This window comes from Panicum virgatum, chromosome 7K (genome assembly GCF_016808335.1).
Source record: "Panicum virgatum strain AP13 chromosome 7K, P.virgatum_v5, whole genome shotgun sequence".
NCBI classification, from domain to species: domain Eukaryota; kingdom Viridiplantae; phylum Streptophyta; class Magnoliopsida; order Poales; family Poaceae; genus Panicum; species Panicum virgatum.
Genome location: NC_053142.1, coordinates 2,130,040 through 2,151,986, shown reverse-complemented (window position 1 = coordinate 2,151,986; position 21,947 = coordinate 2,130,040). Strand labels below are relative to the sequence as shown.

The 21,947-nt window shown below is 44.1% G+C and overlaps 1 protein-coding gene and 1 pseudogene across 11 annotated transcripts in view; one reads left to right on the top strand and one right to left on the bottom strand.

Annotated features, from left to right (window-relative positions):
* The window catches only part of LOC120639526, a 3,747-nt pseudogene extending 150 nt beyond the window's left edge, over positions 1-3,597 (top strand).
* The window catches only part of LOC120639528, a 32,275-nt gene extending 13,601 nt beyond the window's left edge, over positions 1-18,674 (bottom strand). For 4 of the 11 annotated variants that reach the window (XR_005661469.1, XR_005661470.1, XR_005661471.1 and 1 more), the window contains exons 1-6: positions 18,029-18,674; positions 17,802-17,876; positions 17,681-17,718; positions 14,200-14,262; positions 13,905-13,984; positions 12,697-12,771 (exon numbers count right to left, since the gene is read on the bottom strand). Coding sequence is in view for 2 of the 11 variants with exons in the window: in XM_039915383.1 (XP_039771317.1) it covers positions 13,369-13,501; positions 13,905-13,984; positions 14,200-14,262; positions 17,681-17,718; positions 17,802-17,876; positions 18,029-18,251 (612 nt within the window). In the remaining 9 variants the exon portion in view is untranslated. Of the gene's footprint in view, positions 1-6,294; positions 11,853-12,696; positions 12,772-13,118; positions 13,502-13,904; positions 13,985-14,199; positions 14,263-14,970; positions 15,303-17,005; positions 17,070-17,157; positions 17,719-17,801; positions 17,877-18,028 lie in introns of those variants that run through there. The other 7 variants (XR_005661468.1, XR_005661473.1, XR_005661475.1 and 4 more) reach the window with 7 other exon arrangements.
* Positions 18,675-21,947: the final 3,273 nt, after the last annotated feature.

Below are 21,947 nucleotides of genomic sequence, written 5' to 3'. Positions count from 1 at the left end.
TTTTTGGTAGTAGGATTTTATTTTTATTTCATCTCTAAGTATAATACTGTAAATTTATACTAACCCATGATTGCTATGGTCATCGAGCTTAAATATTATACATTTAAACAACTTCATAAAGTAAGGATTTATTTGATACTTCTTCATTGACCCTAGCTTGAAGAATCATGGATTTTACTTATATGTTGGTTTTGTTATATTTCAACAAATTTAAGGGTAGAATTACAGTTTTATTTTACATAAAGCTCACTTTTTCTTAGGAATCAACACGTTCTTTCCGTATAGAAGCTTTGTGCAGAAGAGATAAAATACTTTTCAATGAAGAATAACTTCAAACAAAGAGTGAAACAAAACTTTAGTTTTTTCACATATGTTTGCTAGAATCTAAACTATTGTTTTATCTTTGTCTCCAGACTCAAATTTAACGAATAAAAATGTATCAACACTTCTCTCTCCATTCTTGGTGACCCAAGGCCTCAATCTTCTACTACTTTAAAAAGATCAACAATATTATTGGATTTATTTTTATTGTTGGCTAATTTATTACTATATATTTAAAAATATGAAGAGAGAATGAACCGTGGCCTCCTAGCGTTCGTTTAAAATGACAAACAATTAATTTGAATGTAGTCCAAATTAAAAAATAATGACAACAACAAAAGTACCATAAAGTTTTAGATTTATGCAAACATTTAACTTTAATTATAAGAAAGATTTCTATAAATTCAATTTAAAATGGGTTCTTAATAATCCAAATAATACTATCAATCAAGTTGTTAAATTTTGTCAAACAAGAAGGATGAAGAGCAATCGGGGGTAGAAAGAAAACCCGGGAGACAAAAAGCATGGACACTTGCTGGCTCCCTCTCTTCTCCCCTTCCTCGAGGCACCACCAGATCTGACATCCCACCCGAGCTCGCCTTCGCTGCCGCCGCGCCTCCCAGATCCCGATCTCCTCATGACTCCTCCCATCCGCTGACGCCACCACCACCGCCACCGCGATGGCGTCGCGCCCGCCCCTCCGCACCGCCTCCGTCTCCTCCTCCACCGACTCCCCCACCTCCGCTGGGCCCCCCCGATGGCGTCCCGCAGTCCATCACCGCGCTCCTCAACAACCCGCTCCCCTCCGCCGCTGCCTCCTCCTACTCCTGGCTGCCCTGGCCGCCCCCCAACATCGCTCTCCCCGAAGCAGCTCCCACGCCGCCATCGCACCCCTGCGAGGTCACCGGCGGTGACTTCGCGCCCTACCTTGCCGCAGTCTCCGACCCCTATGCTCGCTTCGCCGACATCCGCCTCCACGCCACCGCCGAGCTAGCCGCCTCCTCGGACGCCGAGGGCGCCCCTGCTGCCTCCTCCGGCCTTGCCGCCTGCCTCCGCGAGGTGCCCGCGCTCTTCTTCAAGGAGGACTTCGCGCTCGAGGACGGGCCCACGTTTTAGGCAGCCTGCCCGCTCGACGACGACGGGCTGCAGGAGTGCCTCGGACAGCATCTCAACATTGTGGAGGCGCACCTCGTGCGGGAGATCGCGCTGCAGTCTGAGTCCTTCTACGAGGAGCAGGGCCGACTGCGGGGGCTCGACGGCGAGATTGTTACGGCAGTAGGGAGGATTCGCGAGCTCAGGGAGGTGGTCCGGGTGCTCACGGGGGATCTTGTTGGGGGCAGCAAGGCTGGTGCAAGAGCTCAATGCCACACGTGGGAACCTTGTGGAACTGCAGCAGAAGCTTACTGTCATCCTCTACGTCAGCCAGGCGCTTGCTGCGCTCAAGTTGGTTAGTGCATTTTCCAGACAACATTTTCTTGCTGATGTATCTCGTTCGTGATTAGTAATGTAGCTAGCTGTCTGGAATGGCAGCAGTCATCTTATATTCGTGCATCCATTACAAATGTGAAATGGCAAATGTAGCTTGACATGGAATAAAATATGGTAACCCATTTGAGTGATATATGAGAAAAATGCAGAGACGAAGTGAACTGTTATTGATGGGATATTCAATTCCATTAGTTATTGTTGCTTATGGAAAAGTTATGATGGTTCTGTTTTGTGGGAGCTATAAGCCCATGATCTGGGGGTTGTTGAATTATCAATTCGAAGGGGCCTAAACGAGTACATGTCAAGGCTATTTGCATGGCCACTTTGGAGCACTGTAAAATAGTGACTGACACATGGGATTCCTGACACAACTGTAGACAATGGCATTAGCTCTTGCTAGTGAACTGAACATCATCATTCTCATCAATGTCAGCCAGATCACCTGTATAGAATATGAGATGTCATATATATTTTCTAAATTGGCAGTCCCTGCATTCCTGGTCATAGTTTAGAGTTTAGACTTGGGGTGACAGCAAGGAAAGTTGTACCAAATCTTGCAACTACTGCAACATACCTATCTTAATTTTTCAATTTTTGGTAGTTTTTTCTCTGCTTTCATTCATTTATCTTTTTGAACATTGCAGCTTGTTGTAGCAGCAGATTGTGCTGGTGCCCTTGATGTCATCGATGATTTGCAAAATTTACTAGTAAGTTACTGAACTTGTTTAGCTTCATCTAATACAATGCAGTGTTGATACATCAACTAGATATCCAGTGCGACCATGAATCAAACTTACTAGATTATTTAAATTTCCATATGCCTACCAGTACTTAGTTTTTTTACTCCAGCTATTTTAGAAATATGCTGCATAGGCCACTTATATACTATGACAATACGTAAACATTTCATGTTGTCAATCAGGATACTGATGAACTTGCTGGGCTTTACTGCTTTCGCCATATTCGAGATCAGCTGGGAACGTCACTAGATTTAGTGAACAGGTTTGTTTTGCTGAAGTATCTTATATTCAAACACCCAACATGATGCACATTTTTAACATAGAGACTAGATCAATAGACCTTTAGATTGCATGAATATTTGCAGTCTACTCCTGAAATGGAAACATATGTGTTTGTGTGCTTTGAGCCTTCAACATACATTATGAATTCTGCTTCAGAAGTTATGAATAATCTCTAAGCTACGAATAAACAGACTTGTTTTAGAAAGAGCCAAGAAGTGTTTCTCTTTTTGCGTTTTATCCCAACGTGAACAAATGGATTTCATCCTTTCCTACTGCTTTGATTTATTTGAGTGAGCTTTTATATGTTGGACCATTAAATAAACCTAGCATTGTTAATATTGTCAGTTCACTGCTGTTTAACTTGGTAATATTCATCCTTGTAGCATTCTTTCAGCAGAACTTGTGCATGCTGCTGTTCCCGATGGAAAAGCTGTAGATGCTATGATTTTATCAATTGTGAAAAGAAAGGCTTCCAGCCCATTGAATGGGACAGAACATGAGATTTGTGCAATTTGAATCTTGCCGTTGTATATAGTTTTGATTCGCCTATAGCTGCCTGATTTTACTGGAATGCAGATGTATTGATATCTTTGTATTTGCCACACTAATATGTACCGATATGTAATTATGTAGTCTGTACATAGACTGTTTTACACTTTGGTTGAAATCTATTTAAGTTTGATGCTAATATATTTGTTATTTAGGTCAAGAAAAGTGTTGCTGCATTTGGTTATTTTATACAAGAGATTCATATTGTTGTCTTTTATATTTTTTGATTCGTGTTGTAGCATGTATCTACTCTTGTCCTGTGATGTATGTAAAAAACGAAACTGGATTAACCAAAATTGAATGAAAGGCAACAATGATGCTGCCAAATTAGAAACTGGGTGAACAAAAATTTATTTTTTTCTTGCAAGTACTTTTGATCTTCCAAATTTGCAGTGAACTCTAAATAATGTTTTTTAATTAAAAATAATGGTCTGGATTGCTTCATCACTTCACTATTATATGCTTTAAATTGGTAACGTTGCGTTTAATCTTTCGCACTATTTAAGTAATAGATTTGTTCTCTTTTTTCAACGTTTACCATCTTACTGCAGGGTAACATAGATGAGGAAGGAAGTTTTACTATCAGAGATCGTCTCCTCCCCCTCATTATTTGCCTGCTGAGAACGGTTAGTTCTGCATTATCTTTATCTTAAACTAAATAACCTTCTGTCATCAGCTGGTCTTGGCTGCACTTGCAAATGAATTCTTGTCTAGTGTTTTTATAATACTTCAATGCTCCTTTCCTTGTTAAGTGGCATATTGCTACTTTTTTAGAATTTGCTCTGTTTACAGAATTTCCTTTCCTTATCTTTTTTCCAAAAGCTAACAACATATTGTTTGACAAAAGAATATCTATTCTACGATTAGGAAAGTTATGCCAATACTTTTGTAAGTTACATTATAGAAGCAGTTGCAATCAGGTTTTAACTGCTCATTCCAGTTAAAAGTAAGATGCTGATTGAGAAAAAAGTATGAGTGTTGTGGAAATTATTTAGGAAGTAAATTATTAAAATCTGTTAATTTGGAGAAACTTCTGTATCGATTTAGAGATTCAGTTGGAGGTTTGGTGTGAACAAAGTGGGTGTTGATACACCTCCATTTGGTTCAATACTTCAAAACCTAACAAGGTGGGTTGTAGGCTCACAATACCGGCAGGGAAAAGACCGCCCTCACAGCATTACTGAGAAGGAACACCCTGTAGGGCTGCATTGTAACCTGGGCCGGCCACGGCCCAATGGTCTGGCGACCAATGCAACTATTTTTGGATTGTCGGCGAGTTTTTTTTTGTGCCACCAGGATTTGAACCCTGGCCGATATCTACCTAAATTGGGGAGCTTACCGCAACACTGCAAGAGTGGTGGTGTTACAGCACAACATGAAAATTTCACACTTTGCCAATCAATGTTGGAAATGATTCATTGACAGCTAGAGCCTAGTGAAGAACACGTTTAGCATGCAAGAAGTGTGGTCGCAAACCAAACACTTACCACAACTGTTGAGATTTTCTTGCCCGACTGCGGTGACAAACGGAACATGCCTTATTTGTTATTTGTAACTTGTGAGAGACTAAAGTCCTACCATGTAAAATGTAAATAGGAGTCGTCCCAATAATACACCCACTAAAAGAATACTTGGATAGAAAGTGGAACTTAATAGTTTATGTTTTGCATTATGTCAATATTGTAATTAGCAGAAAATAATTATTGGCTTATTGCATGGCTACCCCTCCTTTTAGTGTTACTGTAGTTTACATCACTGAATGTGATTTATCATGCAAGCCACATGAATTTTTTCCCTGGCTAAGTGGCTAGCTTTAGAGCGTTGCAATGCGTATTAAATTTACTTGCTAAACCTTGAATCTAACTGCTGCTAACGTATGTCAAGGTAGACCTACTGCTAAATCTGTGAGAGCTGTTATCAAGGCCACGAAGACTGCTATAGTCAATATTTATGTAGAAAGGACATGATTTTTTTGTATTTTTAGGACAAACTTCCTGCGTTTCTCAGAATCTACCGGGATACACTTATTATTGTTATGAAAGCTTCAATCAAGGCCACAGTTGCAGAGTTGCTTCCAGTTTTAACTGCCAGACCAATAGATTCTGATTCAGTAACTGGAGACAGGGCTGCTGATGCTGACGGTATTATTTCCCACCCATTCACTATCTCTTTTCAGAGTTCTATTTCTTATGTCAAAACTTTCCTATCCTTTTGACATTAACATTTAACTGCAACTGGAGGCCAGTCCTTAGCAAATAAGTTGCGAAGTCTGTCATCTGAAGGGTTTGTTCAACTTTTGTCCGCCATTTTTAGGTTAGTACAACTAAAATAATCCATAACAAGAATTCCATTTTCATATTTTTGGGAAGAAGATCTTGGGCAAAATTTAGTTTTATTGACTTTACCATCTTCTTGTGGCCAGTTGTAAAATCTACTTGTAGCCTTACACTGTTTTTAGCATTTATCAATGCTTATTTGGTTCCTGAAAACAATCTATTTTGGCCTCTATGCCTGATGTACTGATTATTTAATTTGCTTTTATGAAATGTGAGCAATTTGTTCTAGACAGTTATTATATTCTTATATAATGAAGGGGGAAGGGAAGGAGTGGGGGCATATCCAGTGCAAACGTCCTGCTATGAGAAAATATATAAATAATTATGGGATAACATCTTTATAATTTCAGGTACATTTACAGCAAGCAGCTGAAGTGAAAAGAATAGTTGAGTGGATCATAGGGAACCTTAAGTGTTGATGCTAGCAATCCTACAGCACAACATGGTGGTTCAGTTGTTTATGCTATTTCCCAAGAGAATGGCTACAATGTTTCTTCACGGATCTCTAGTACTCTTACACGGAGTACTTCCAAAGTCCCATTTGTCCAAGGAAAAGCAAATAATTTGTCCATCATAAATTCAATAAAGAATGTCCGATAAGTTTTTCTTATTTTGCAATGTGCCCTCTTATCTATTCCATACAAAGATGCAAACTAAGTTTATTTCTGGTGTCATGGTACGCATGTGGTCATTTCTCATAATATAATAGCACATAGAGTCACTGTCAAGCTTTTGCTCATTGTATATGCGAACTATTTATATCATACCATACAAAAGAAGGTGCATGACCATTTACATTGGTACAGGGCTGATGTATTGAGAGAAAACACTGAAGCAGTTTTCGCTGCATGTGATGCTGCTCATGGGCGCTGGGCTAAGCTCCTAGATGTCCGTGCTGCTCTACATCCCAGATTAAGGCTTCAGGAATTCTTGATCATCTACAATATCACAGAAGAATTTATAGCTGCTACTGAAAAGGTTATTTCTTTTTCCTGTTTGAAATATAATGCACCCATGCAAATATAATGCATAACATAAAGGAGAAAAAGTAACTAGGAAAAAATCATTACTTGTAGTTTATCACTCGCCATGGTTAGCCGATGGCCAGATGATGCTCATCACTTCGTAGCGGTTAAGTTCGGTAGCATTTAACTTATCCTTCTTCTTGCGTAGATTCTCGTAGTTTTTCTTCAAGTTCCGTATTTTGCTTCTAATTCTTTCCTTATCAACATATTTTCGCGGAAGGATAGATTGAAACAGGTCTACTAGTTCATTAGAACGTGGCAACCTATGGTTTTTCCCCCTATACTCGATAAGGACCTCCACAATCTTTTTCTCCACATCCTCTGGCCACTTTCTTACCCTACTACCTGAGTTTGTAGCTGCAGTGTACCTTGTGGAGGAGCAGGTAGTTGTGGTGTACCTTGTGGAGGAGGATCCTGTTGTGACGAGAGAGGATGATAGGGGCTGCGAGTTTGATAACCACGAAAACATGTGTGCACATGGATCACATCCTTGTGCAGCTTCAGCTATATGCTCTGCAATGAAGCCGCTTTGGAACATATAAAATAAAAAATGATTATTATTACAATACGGAAAAGTGATAAATACTTCTAAATGGCTTCTAAAGTTCATGATCAAATTTGAAAGGAACCTTGGTCTGACAACGTTATCATACACCTTGATAAGGTCCGACAACTCCCGTTTGCACTGAGGACAAACATCCATCTTCACAGTGGAGGGGAAGGTAGTGAGGGGAGAAGAAAAAAATAGGAGAGTAATGTTCAGAAATGTTGAGATACATTACCAGCTGCTTGCTTGGTGTGACGGAGGCTCCTTCTGGTGTGGTGGAGGCTGGAGGTGGAGGCTGGAGGAGACGCTTCGAGGGCGGCCGAAGCAAGGCTCGCGGTCAAGTAAATGGCCTTATCTACTGCAGGAGCGGTGGATGAACAGCAGGAGCGGTTAACTTGATCCACCACTACAGCTCGCGGGGGCTATAAAGAAAACCCCCTCGCACACACTCGTTGTAAACCGCAAGATTATTTCATGTGTGGAAAATGAAAATTTTTGGCATGGCTGTGTCTAATTCTGCGTATATGACAGTTGAAAATGCATAATTTATATTTGACACACATTCATATAGAGGATTAATAATAAGCAAATGTATGTCACAATCATAGTCCAATCCATAGTCAATAATACAATACCAAATCCATAATACAAGCTCTAGTTCAAATTATTATACAATACCAAGTCCATAATACACATTTTTATTACAAATAATACATGTCCAATATTAGAAGTGCACACAAATTGCTGCCTTAAAGACATGAACTGAAGAGACACAAATTGCTGCCTATCCTAGCTTCATTCCGGAAGTAATGTTGTATTTTTCTTACAGGGTTAGGGAAAAAACCCCTCACATCTACAATTTTTTTAAACCTACCCGGTTTAATGCATGTAAAATCTAGCACAGAAACGTGTGTGCTTTGTTCAAGACCTCAAGGACGTGCGTGCTTTGTTCAAGGCCTCAAGGGCGGATCGAGTAGGATTGCTTGGTTGATTAATGGAAAGAAGACAGATGTTGACCTCTGGGCGATGCAGAGAGGATGAGAGGGTTTGGAAACGTCGGCCCGGAGACAACTCGGTCCATACCGCTTGCTTCCGCTGTCTTTCTACTATACTCTGCACGTCCTGCTGCCGCAAGAGTTTTTGTCTCGTTCATGTATTATCTGCGTGTATAGAGTATACTATTACCTACTATCGTCTGCCTCTTCGCGGCGACAGAGCCGAGATGGCTTGTGGTACCAGGCCACGCTATGGCTATGGTCGGGCAACGGCATGCGAGACATGTGGCGGGCGTTCACTAGCTGCCTGAGGCGTGACCCGTGAGGCCCTCTGCATAGGGAGCACGACTGGAGAGGCATGCGCAACAGTGAACACGCATGTATACAAAGCAGCATTCATCAGTCTAGGCTTGCCATCAGACTTTACCCTTATCTCTAAATCTCAAGCAGGAGCACCTGCTGCGTGCAGCCTAGGCCGCCGGCGCGTGTGGGGGCAGCCCGTAGCCCTGCCTGCTCGTCGCATTCATGGTGCACACCAAGCGTCTGCGGCTGCAGTCTCTCCCTCTAGTGCACGGTAAAACAAGCGCCGCGCCTAGTCCTGGACTAGGCAGCATCCTCTGCAGTTGCTGCGACGAGTCCTGTCATGCGCGCCTCTGCTGCTACTGCGACCGGGGGAGGGGCGGACCGTCGTGACTCTTCGTCAAAGCTGTGCAGACCGTCCGCTGCTCAACCTTAGGCTATCTCCAACCATTCTCCCCATCCAACTTTCCTTATATATACTTTTTACTATATTTTACTACCTCACTCCAAAAGATTCCTCCCCCTATAAATCATCATCTCCAACCATTCCCCCCAAATTCATTCCCCCTATACACTGTACCTCATTCATTAACTATCTATTTATCATTTTTAAATTTTAAAAAAATTATACTGTATTTATACTACCATAATACATATTATTATTATGTTACGGAATTCAAATAAATTTTTTATCATAAACAAATAGCGTGATTAGCGTATAGGGGGAGTTGTAATCTCCCTCCATATATGGGGGGAGATTCAACTCCCCCTCTGTATGAAGGGAGCTTTAGGATGGCTCCCTATAAAGCTCCCCCTTAAAACAAGTTTGATGCGAGTAGTCTTTAGTGCTTTTATTTGACACTCTAAGACAGTAAAGTAAGGCTGCGTTTAGTTTGGGACGTCAACTTGCAAATTCCCACTGTAGTTGCAAAAAGTCCCTGTTCATCAACAGTGCGCGAAAGTTGTAGGCGCTAAATTGTTGCTGGGGCGTTTAGTTCGGCTCAACTACTTGCCAACAGAACACTGTAGCATGTATGTGTGCTGGTTGGAGAAACACGGTGAAAGTAGTGAACAGCAGTGTGAACGCGGTAAAAGGTTGATGAATAGTAGTGTGAACACGGTAAACGGTTGATGAATAGTGCAATACAGTTAAAAGCTGCGAGAGTATAGCGTTAGACTAAGACTAGTGGAAAAAGCAAAACTATTTTACCCGTCCTCGTTTTCCGCAATTTATACTAACTCCCCTCACATATACATATACCCGCTGTCAAATCGGACTTCTAAAATAGCTATACCGGTCCATTTACCCGTTCCACTGATCTTGGTCTTACGCAGTGGCGCGTCTGTACCGTTCATCATTGTTCACGACTGCTGTAGCGCCAACTAGTTTGCGAGGCGTTTAGATTGGCGTTGCACTGTGGATCAAATAGTTTCGAGCTACAATGGGAAATCGCGCGAGCTAAACACGGCCTGAATGGCTCCAGGGCAGTGTGTTCACGCCACACATCTACCATGCGCGCAGTCCGTGAGCTTTGAAGCTACTGGTGTAGTGGTAGATCTTAATTTCAAGGGGATTTGCAAGTTTGTATTGTCCAAAGAAGCTATTAATTTCTTGTTTTTTTGACTTGCCACTTTAATTATGACGATGTTGGCTCATATATATACTAGCTAGTACTTTCTTTTTATCACAACAAATGTTTTTGAGGGCATGTAATGTGTATTTTATTGTTATTCACAGTGCTATAAACTAATGCATATCTGTTGCTAGCTCAATGCATGTCTCTACTTTTTGCAAGCTTGTCTTTCTATCTGTCACCTCCCCCTACACTCCTTTTTCTTGTAGCAGGGCTAGCTCTGAGATGTCATGTCTCGCCATCTCCCCAAACCAAGAATCTTCCTGCCATGGAAAGCACTGTAGCGAGGAGGAGAGAGAACGGAGACAGAAGATATCTGTTTGCTCCTGCGCAACGCACAAGGGCAGTTTGACGCCGCTCCGGGCCCCGGGCGGACCGAGGCCCCCGTCTTCCTCCCCCCACTCCCTTGAGGTATAAAAGGGCACTGGGACGTCCATCGGAGGGATAGGACAGGGATTCCCCATCAAACTTTCCATCTTCACATAACACACCATTGTCGGGGCGCGTCCCTCGGGAGCCATTTACTTGACCGCGAGCCTTGCTTCGGCCGCCCTCGAAGCGTCTCTTCCAGCCTCCACCTCCAGCCTCCACCACACCGGAAGGAGCCTCCGTCACACCAAGCAAGTAGCTGGTAATGTATCTCAACATTTCTGAACATTACTCTCCTCCTATTTTTTCCTTCTCCCCTCACTACCTTCCCCTCCACTGTGAAGATCGATGTTTGTCCTCAGTGCAAACGGGAGTTGTCGGACCTTATCAAGGTGTATGATAACGTTGTCAGACCAAGGTTCCTTTCAAATTTGATCATGAACTTTAGAAGCCATTTAGAAGTATTTGTCACTTTTCCGTATTGTAATAATAATCATTTTTTATTTTATATGTTCCAAAGCGGCTTCATTGCAGAGCATATAGCTGAAGCTGCACAAGGATGTGATCCATGTGCACACATGTTTTCGTGGTTATCAAACTCGCAGCCCCTATCATCCTCTCTCGTCACAACAGGATCCTCCTCCACAAGGTACACCACAACTACCTGCTCCTCCACAAGGTACACTGCAGCTACAAACTCAGGTAGTAGGGTAAGAAAGTGGCCAGAGGATGTGGAGAAAAAGATTGTGGAGGTCCTTATCGAGTATAGGGGGAAAAACCATAGGTTGCCACGTTCTAATGAACTAGTAGACCTGTTTCAATCTATCCTTCCGCGAAAATATGTTGATAAGGAAAGAATTAGAAGCAAAATACGGAACTTGAAGAAAAACTACGAGAATCTACGCAAGAAGAAGGATAAGTTAAATGCTACCGAACTTAACCGCTACGAAGTGATGAGCATCATCTGGCCATCGGCTAACCATGGCGAGTGATAAACTACAAGTAATGATTTTTTCCTAGTTACTTTTTCTCCTTTATGTTATGCATTATATTTGCATGGGTGCATTATATTTCAAACAGGAAAAAGAAATAACCTTTTCAGTAGCAGCTATAAATTCTTCTGTGATATTGTAGATGATCAAGAATTCCTGAAGCCTTAATCTGGGATGTAGAGCAGCACGGACACCTAGGAGCTTAGCCCAGCGCCCATGAGCAGCATCACATGCAGCGAAAACTGCTTCAGTGTTTTCTCTCAATACATCAGCCCTGTACCAATGTAAATGGTCATGCACCTTCTTTTGTATGGTATGATATAAATAGTTCGCATATACAATGAGCAAAAGCTTGACAGTGACTCTATGTGCTATTATATTATGAGAAATGACCACATGCGTACCATGACACCAGAAATAAACTTAGTTTGCATCTTTGTATGGAATAGATAAGAGGGCACATTGCAAAATAAGAAAAACTTATCGAACATTCTTTATTGAATTTATGATGGACAAATTATTTGCTTTTCCTTGGACAAATGGGACTTTGGAAGTACTCCGTGTAAGAGTACTAGAGATCCGTGAAGAAACATTGTAGCCATTCTCTTGGGAAATAGCATAAACAACTGAACCACCATGTTGTGCTGTAGGATTGCTAGCATCAACACTTAAGGTTCCATCAAGGTTCCCCATGATCCACTCAACTATTCTTTTCACTTCGAAATTAACAGATTTCAATAATTTACTTCCTAAATAATTTTCACAACATTCATACTTTTTTCTCAATCAGCACCATACTTTTAACTGTAATGAGCAGTTAAAACCTGATTGCAACTGCTTCTATAATGTAACTTACAAAAGTATTGGCATAACTTTCCTAATCGTAGAATAGATATTCTTCTGTCAAACAATATGTTGTTAGCTTTTGGAAAAAAGATAAGGAAAGGAAATTCTGTAAACAGAGCAAATTCTAAAAAAGTAGCAATATGCCACTTAACAAGGAAAGGAGCATTGAAGTATTATAAAAACACTAGACAAGAATTCATTTGCAAGTGCAGCCAAAACCAGCTGATGATAGAAGGTTATTTAGTTTAAGATAAAGATAATGCAGAACTAACCGTTCTCAGCAGGCAAATAATGAGGGGGAGGAGACGATCTCTGAGAGTAAAACTTCCTTCCTCATCTATGTTACCCTGCAGTAAGATGGTAAACGTTGAAAAAAGAGAACAAAAGGTGCTGAAAATCTATTACTTAAATAGTGCGAAAGATTAAACACAACATTACCAATTTAAAGCATATAATAGTGAAGTGATGAAGCAATCCAGACCATTATTTTTAATTAAAAAACATTATTTAGAGTTCACTGCAAATTTGGAAGATCAAAAGTACTTGCAAGAAAAAAATAAATTTTTGTTCACCCAGTTTCTAATTTGGCAGCATCATTGTTGCCTTTCATTCAATTTTGGTTAATCCAGTTTCGTTTTTTTACATACATCACAGGAAAAGAGTAGATACATGCTACAACACGAATCAAAAAATATAAAAGACAACAATATGAATCTCTTGTATAAAATAACCAAATGCAGCAACACTTTTCTTGACCTAAATAACAAATATATTAGCATCAAACTTAAATAGATTTCAACCAAAGTGTAAAACAGTCTATGTACAGACTACATAATTACATATCCGTACATATTAGTGTGGCAAATACAAAGATATCAATACATCTGCATTCCAGTAAAATCAGGCAGCTATAGGCGAATCAAAACTATATACAACGGCAAGATTCAAATTGCACAAATCTCATGTTCTGTCCCATTCAATGGGCTGGAAGCCTTTCTTTCCACATTTGATAAAATCATAGCATCTATAGCTTTTCCATCGGGAACAGCAGCATGCACAAGTTCTGCTGAAAGAATGCTACAAGGATGAATATTACCAAGTTAAACAGCAGTGAACTGACAATATTAACAATGCTAGGTTTATTTAATGGTCCAACATATAAAAGCTCACTCAAATAAATCAAAGCAGTAGGAAAGGATGAAATCCATTTGTTCACGTTGGGATAAAACGCAAAAAGAGAAACACTTCTTGGCTCTTTCTAAAACAAGTCTGTTTATTCGTAGCTTAGAGATTATTCATAACTTCTGAAGCAGAATTCATAATGTATGTTGAAGGCTCAAAGCACACAAACACATATGTTTCCATTTCAGGAGTAGACTGCAAATATTCATGCAATCTAAAGGTCTATTGATCTAGTCTCTATGTTAAAAATGTGCATCATGTTGGGTGTTTGAATATAAGATACTTCAGCAAAACAAACCTGTTCACTGAATCTAGTGACGTTCCCAGCTGATCTCGAATATGGCGAAAGCAGTAAAGCCCAGCAAGTTCATCAGTATCCTGATTGACAACATGAAATGTTTACGTATTGTCATAGTATATAAGTGGCCTATGCAGCATATTTCTAAAATAGCTGGAGTAAAAAAACTAAGTACTGGTAGGCATATGGAAATTTAAATAATCTAGTAAGTTTGATTCATGGTCGCACTGGATATCTAGTTGATGTATCAACACTGCATTGTATTAGATGAAGCTAAACAAGTTCAGTAACTTACTAGTAAATTTTGCAAATCATCGATGACATCAAGGGCACCAGCACAATCTGCTGCTACAACAAGCTGCAATGTTCAAAAAGATAAATGAATGAAAGCAGAGAAAAAACTACCAAAAATTGAAAAATTAAGATAGGTCTGTTGCAGTAGTTGCAAGATTTGGTACAACTTTCCTTGCTGTCACCCCAAGTCTAAACTCTAAACTATGACCAGGAATGCAGGGACTGCCAATTCAGAAAATATATATGACATCTCATATTCTATACAGGTGATCTGGCTGACATTGATGAGAATGATGATGTTCAGTTCACTAGCAAGAGCTAATGCCATTGTCTACAGTTGTGTCAGGAATCCCATGTGTCAGTCACTATTTTACAGTGCTCCAAAGTGGCCATGCAAATAGCCTTGACATGTACTCGTTTAGGCCCCTTCGAATTGATAATTCAACAACCCCCAGATCATGGGCTTATAGCTCCCACAAAATAGAACCATCATAACTTTTCCATAAGCAACAATAACTAATGGAATTGAATATCCCCCCGGAGACGTGTTTTTCCGCGTCTCCTATGAGAAGGGTAATTGGAGACGCGTTTTTACAACCCGCGTCTCCAATGACCCCTCACATAGGAGACGCGAGTTATTAACCCGCGTCTCCAATAACCCTCACATAGGAGACACAGGTTGTTAACCCGCGTCTCCTATGACCCTCACATAGGAGACACGGGTTGTTAACCCGCGTCTCCTATGATGAATTAAAAAACAAAAAAAAATGGGTGACAAAATATACCCCCATATACATCACATATATATATGTTTTATCCATTCTTTACATCACAAATTCACATGCTTTATCCACTATATACATTACAAATGCAGGAACACTTGAGGCTACATCTATATAATTAATATCATCACACAGGAAATCATTTTTTGAAAAGATCACACAGAAAAATCATAGCATGCAATGTATTCACCATCCAATTGCAGCTACACCTACATATTATATACACTTGGGCCCAAACCAGTGAACACTTGAGGCTGATAGTAGTATCCACCAAAGAAATTGATAATTTGATACTTGATTGTGACAAGTTTCAGTCCCCAACCTTGCAGAGAAGAAAATGCACTGGATGAATCAGTTCACAAGAGGAATCACTTTACAAGAATAAAAAAATCTGGATTCTATAACCACCATGCACTAGACTGGTCACTACTACAGAATACATCATCGCCAACGCCCCATCACCGTCGGTTTGTTTCGAACCGGCGGTGATAGTCTATCACCGCCGGTTCCAAATGGACCCGGCGGTGATGCTCTCGTATTACGAACCGGCGGTGATGTGTTCTCCACCTATTTTTTTTCATTCTCCCCACCCTCTCTTTCTCTCCGGTCCTTAGATTTTTTCCTCCTCCCCCGCCGGACCTTATCCTCTCCCCACTGCTCCCTCCGAGCTCCTCTCCCGGTCTCCCCCTCCGAGCTCCTCTCCCCCGGCCTTCTCCCCTCTCCTCCCTCCCATCCCCATCTCCGGCCTCCCTCCCCTCCTCCTCCCCGCCAGTGCGGGCTGCGGCGGCGCGTAGCCGCGGGGCTTGGGCTGCGGATGCGCGGTGGCACGCGCTGCGTGACTGCCGGCGGGCATGGCCGCGGCGGCGCCTGTCTTGCCCCAACACATCGCCGGCCTTTCTCCCCTGCTTCCCTACCGGATCTGCGGCGGCAGTGGCTCGCGGCGTGCGTGCAGCGGCGGCGGGAGCGGCAAGCTCGCGGCGAGTGCGGTGGCGTCGGGGGCGACGAGATCCGGCGCGGTGCCGTACGAATCGAACTTCGTGAGGTGCGGTGCCCGTCCCCTCTCCTCCTCACGTTTTACAACTGCCCCTAACCTCGCCTCCCCTCTCTTCCCCCCGCAGGTAGGGACTGGCCGCAGCCGCCCTGGCCTTGCCCGCGGCGCTGCGACGGCGGCAGTAGCAGCGCGGGGAGCGGCAGCGGCACGGCGCTGCGACGGCGGCTGCACCAGCGCGGCGGCAGCGGCGGCACTGCGACGGCGGCTGCAGCAGCGCTGGCGAGCGTCGGCTGCAACAGCTCGGCGAGCGTCGGCTGCAGCGGCGGAGTGGCGAGCGGCACGGCGAGCATCAATGCAGCAGCGCAGCCTGTTTTTTTTTTGTTCCTAACGGGCAACACCGCCGGGTCTCAAACCGGCGGTGATGGTTCGGACTGTCACCGTCTGGTCTGAAACCGGCGGTGATGGCCCTGTCCATCACCAACGAGTTAAATCCAACACCCCCCAAAACCGGCGGTGATAGCTATTTTGAACCGGCGGTGATGGGGGCGCTGGAGTAGTGGGTGTGCACAGGAGATAAACTCTGAATGCAATTAATGTCTGTTTTTCAACTAATGAATGAAATGGTCTGCAACAATGGAGGCTGGTACTTGGTTTGAATCAAATGAGTAGTGACTAGGTGACCATATTAATGCATATTAGTGTAAGTGACTGCTGGGCTGCAGAACTTTGATTATCTGCCATATTGATTATATTACTTTAAGTACAGTCTAAAACATCAAAAAAATTTACAATCAAAGGTACCAACTTGGATTTTCTTATACATTTGCTCATCATATTGCTGCTGGTTCTTGATTATACATTTTCTTATACATGTCATCTTGTATGATAACCATTTAGAATCACAGTGCCCCCATCAAGAGATGTTTCAGTAAATCGAGCTATAAATTAAAATAATCAAGCTAGTTAACTACACAATGATATGTTGACTAGTTGTAACATACAAGTATGCAAAAGATCTGAGATGAAAATTGTACCAGGAATAAGCAAGCCGGTTGTTGTAACATACTCTACCCAAGGCATGAGCATTGACGCAGGCAACTGTAGCAAGTAGCAATTATCGATCTGAGACCTTTGGAAATTAAAGCTGAGCTCAAATAAAGCAATTGTAGCAGGACAGAATATTTACAGAGAGATCAGCACTAGCACTCTAGCAGTACAAGGAATTCAAGAAGAAGGTTCTGATGAGTGCTCCTTAACTATTACTCAAGTTAATCCCCGCGGAACTCTGAAAATTAAAGCTGAGCTCAAATAAAGCAATTGTAGCAGGACAGAATATTTACAGAGAGATCAGCACTAGCACTCTTAGTAGTACAAAGAATTCAAGAAGAAGGTTCTGATGAGTGCTCCTTAACTATTACTCAAGTTAATCCCTGCGTGATCCCTGAACTGAACATCACAATCACTCAATGAGGATGAATAGGCCATATTCCATAAGCTGAGACAAGGAATAACACATACGACAGATCAAACAAGCAATAATGACGGGATGAAAGAATTACTGATTACTAGTTTTTGTCTTTCAAAGTACTTATACTACTAGTTATAAACATGTACTGTGAAAGAAAAGAAGAATCTCGGAGACATTGCAAAAGTGTAGGCACCATAGCCACGACAATTAACAATAATGTAAAGAAGAAATTATTGAATACCTTCTTATTCTTATTGTAATCATCTTTCCAATTACCAGCTGCGTAATGTAAAGAAGAAATTATTCCAATACCTTCTTATTCTTATTCTTAACAATAATGTAAAGAAGAAATTATTGAATACCTCTGCGTAACCAATTGTGCTTTCTCACTTGTTGTTTTGATATGCCATTTTCTGTCCTTCTTCTTGTTCGACAATCTGCACAGAGGTGAGATAAATTGGAAGCATAAAAAAGGAAAAAATGATGCCATCCAAGAGTTAAACAGAGGACAGGAGGAGCAGAGGAAAGAGGAGAAGAGGTAGGGAGCAGAGAAGAGGAGAGAGGATCGGAGAGCAGCACGAGGACTGACCTTTGGCCTGGCCGGTGGCCGGCGGGAGCAGACACCGGGGCAGGAGAGGAGCGCTCGGCGGGGAGGGGAGTGCCCGGCCGGGAGGGGATGGAAGCGCCTGGCGGGGCGGGGAGACCAGCGGGGAGGAGCTGTGGCACCCATGGCAGGTAGTGCCACAGCTGCCGCAGCAAGACGGCCAGCCGAGGCCCTGGCATCGCCCTGGCGCGAGCACGAGCGTGGGCATGGGCGAAGTCACGCCAGCGAGACTTGCGGATCCGGGAGCGGGCGAAGGGGGTTCGTGCTTGTGGCGCCAACGAGGCCGCAGCGAGCTATGAGGAGGGCGACCCGGGAGGTCTTGGGGGCGGGCGAAGGGGATTCGTACCTGTGGCACCGGCGAGGCCGCAGCGGTGGGGGGGGGGGGGGGGGGGGGGGGGGGGTCGTGCGTGTGGGGAGCGAGCCCTGGAGCAGCGCACAATGGCGTCGCCCTGGAGCAAAACCCTAGCCCGGTCGTCGGGGAGGAGATGGTGCGAGAGCTGGCGGCGCTGAGGGAGGGGATGAAAGGGCGGGGCAGCGCACGGCAGTTTTGGGCCACGTGAGGATCCCATCTCCGGCGCCGGCGCCGCCAAGGATAACGCCACCACGGTGAGGAGGAGCGGCTGATGCGGGGCCGTTTAGTTCCCAAAAATTTTCACCCAAAAATTTTCACCTTCCCTTTAAACACATGTATCAAGTACTAAATGTAATTAAATAATAAAACTAATTACACAGTTTGGATGTACATGACGAGACGAATCTTTTAAGCCTAATTAGTGCATGATTAGCCATAAGTGCTACAGTAACCAACATGTGCTAATGACGCAGTCAAAGGCCTCAAAAGATTCGTCTTGCGGTTTCCAAGTGAGTTCTGAAATTAGTTTTTAAATTAGTGTTCGAAAAGCCCTCCCGACATCTGGTCAAACATTGATGGGACACCCAAAAATTTTCGTTTTTGGGAACTAAACGCACCCAGAGAATGAGAGGAGAGAGGACGGGGGTGGAGGAGCTGACCCGGATGCGTGCGCAACGCGAGAAATTAAATGCAGTTGATATAATGTTCGGGTCCGGGCATCTCTGCCATGGGAGCCGCGTTTTTTTACCCGCGTCTGCTACAAGACATCATATTTTTGGAGACGTGGTTTCTAAACCTGCGTCTCCAATGTGAGTATATAGGAGACACTTTTCTAAAACCGCGTCTCCTATATTACGGGAGACGTTGGTCAAAGGCCTCAAAAGATTCATCTTACGGTTTCCAAGTGAGTTCTAAAATTAGTTTTTAAATTAGTGTTCGAAAAGCCCTCCCGACATCTGGTCAAACATTGATGAGACACCCAAAAATTTTCATTTTTGGGAACTAAACGCACCAGAGAATGAGAGGAGAGAGGACGGGGGGTGGAGGAGCTGACCCGGATGCGTGCGCAACGCGAGAAATTAAATGCAGGTTGATATAATGTTCGGGTCCGGGCATCTCTGCCCATGGGAGCCGCGTTTTTCTACCCGCGTCTGCTACAAGACATCATATTTTTGGAGACGTGGTTTCTAAACCTGCGTTCTCCAATGTGAGTATATAGGAGACACTTTTCTAAAACCGCGTCTCCTATATTACGGGAGACGTTGTCAAAGGCTCTCAAAAGATTACTCTTACGGTTTTTCCAAGTGAGTTCTGAAATTAGTTTTTTAAATTAGTGTTCGAAAAGCCCTCCCGACATCTGGTCAAACATTGATGGGACACCCAAAAATTTTCATTTTTGGAACTAAACACACCCAGAGAATGAGAGGAGAGAGGACGGGGGGTGGAGGAGCTGACCCGGATGCGTGCGCAACGCGAGAAATTAAATGCAGTTGATATAATGTTCGGGTCCGGGCATCTCTGCCATGGGAGCCGCGTTTTTTTTACCCGCGTCTGCTACAAGACATCATATTTTTGGAGACGTGGTTTCTAAACCTGCGTCTCCAATGTGAGTATATAGGAGACACTTTTCTAAAACCGCGTCTCCTATTATGAGAAACATAGGAGACGCGCTTTTTTAACCCGCGTCTCCTATATTACGGGAGACGTTATTTGTATATCTGCGTCTCCTATGTGGGTACATAGGAGACACGGGTTATTCTTTGGTGTTGAGAGTGTACTTATAGGAGACGCGATTTATCAACACGCGTCTCCTATCTATGATAGGAGACACGGTTCAATTCCGCGTCTCCTATAAGTGTCTTCTTTGCTGATTTCTTATATAGTGATATGATGCGGTGGGCCAACAAAAAAAATTAAGCAGGCCAGAGTATCGATCGACGGGCCGCCATGAATACGATACTGATACTCTCTGTATGTGTTGACACTGCATTGATGAAGTGACAGCGGATGGTGGTATATATTTGTCGTGGTGTGCAAACCCACCGCCGGGTGGCGTTGTGCACCCGTCTAAACCCAGAGGGCGAGTACTCGGGGGTTAGCTAGGATTAGTCCAATCTCGATGGAAGAACACGATGAACACAACAGGTTTAGAGTGGTTCGGGCCACCGGAGCGTAATACCCTACGTCCACTATGTGATGTATTGCTTGCGCTCTCAAGAGGTTGAGAACAGGATGGTTCGGAGTGGAACCGAGCTTGTGTTGTGTCTGGCCTGGTCTCGAGAGAGTCTAGAGAGTCTGCGAGCGCCTCCCTTTTATATCTCAAGGGAGGCGCGTACATGGCCGTTGGGTCCCCGACAGGTGGGGCCAATGATGTAGTATAAAATGACATACTGTACAGACATTATGGCATTGCAGGCGACAGAGATCTTATTTCTGGATTTCCTTACTCTGCCTGTGGGAATCTTCCGTCCGGCATAGCCATGCCCTGTCTTGTCCAAACGGCGCCAGGGTGTAGCTTGCGGCGTTGCCTGCAGCGTAGCTAAACGGGCCGTGTAGCTTGCGGAGTAGGCGGTATGATGAAAACCTGCCGTGCTGTCGTATCCATTTAATGCGGCAGACGGGCTCTACGCGGATGCGGCGCATGCGGCTGCACTGTGTACCTCGGTAATATGCGGTCTACAGTGAGGCCTGACAAAGGCTGCCCCGCGTGCCGCGGCGGCAGAGCACGCCTCAACCACCCGCATTGAATGCGGTGGGTGGGCGAGTCTTCCAGCGGAAGACTCGCGCCCGCGCCTGCGCCTGTGGGACACGTGGCGCCCCCGGACCCCGCCCCGGCGGTATAATGGTTCTACGCGCGTGGGAGGTCCGGACGGACGCGGGGAGGTCCCGGACCCCTATGGGGGGTCCGAGCCCTCGGCTATTGGCGCGGAGCTTCCCCTTCCTCAGGGACACGTGGCGCCACCGGACCCGTCCCATAGCGGGGAGCGGGTCCGGGGCCGTTGGCCCGGTGAGGTAAGAGCCTGACCCACGGGGCCCGGCTGCTCCGCCCCTTATGGCGTAGTTACGGATGACTATACGAGTCCTGCCTTGCTGCAGTAGGAGTGGGTATCCCTGCTACAGGGTACCGACAGTGGCCCCCGGGCCCATCTCGGGAGAGGTGACGAACCCGCAGGTGGGGCCACTACTGTGATTTGGCTCTGCATAACTTGAAGCCTCTAGTGTTAGACTATGTATACTGCAGGAGTCTTGTCCGGCTTTGACCATCCATTGAGTTTTTCACTGCCTCATCACATCGCAACGGCTTACTGACTCGTGGCCCCCACGCACAGTGGCACACCTAGTCACGCGAGCGACGCTCGGCATTGTTGCGGCCGGGGTAAATGGAATTTATACCACCAGCGCAGTTCCCGAAAAGCCTGGTCATGCCAGCGCTTTATGCGCGCACGTCAGCTCAGCTTCCGCCTCGCTTCGCGCGCGGGTGACGGTTCAGATCCCGCCTTTTCACACCTTTGTTTGTTATCCGCCCTCCCTGACAGGCGGGCCTGGGCCCCC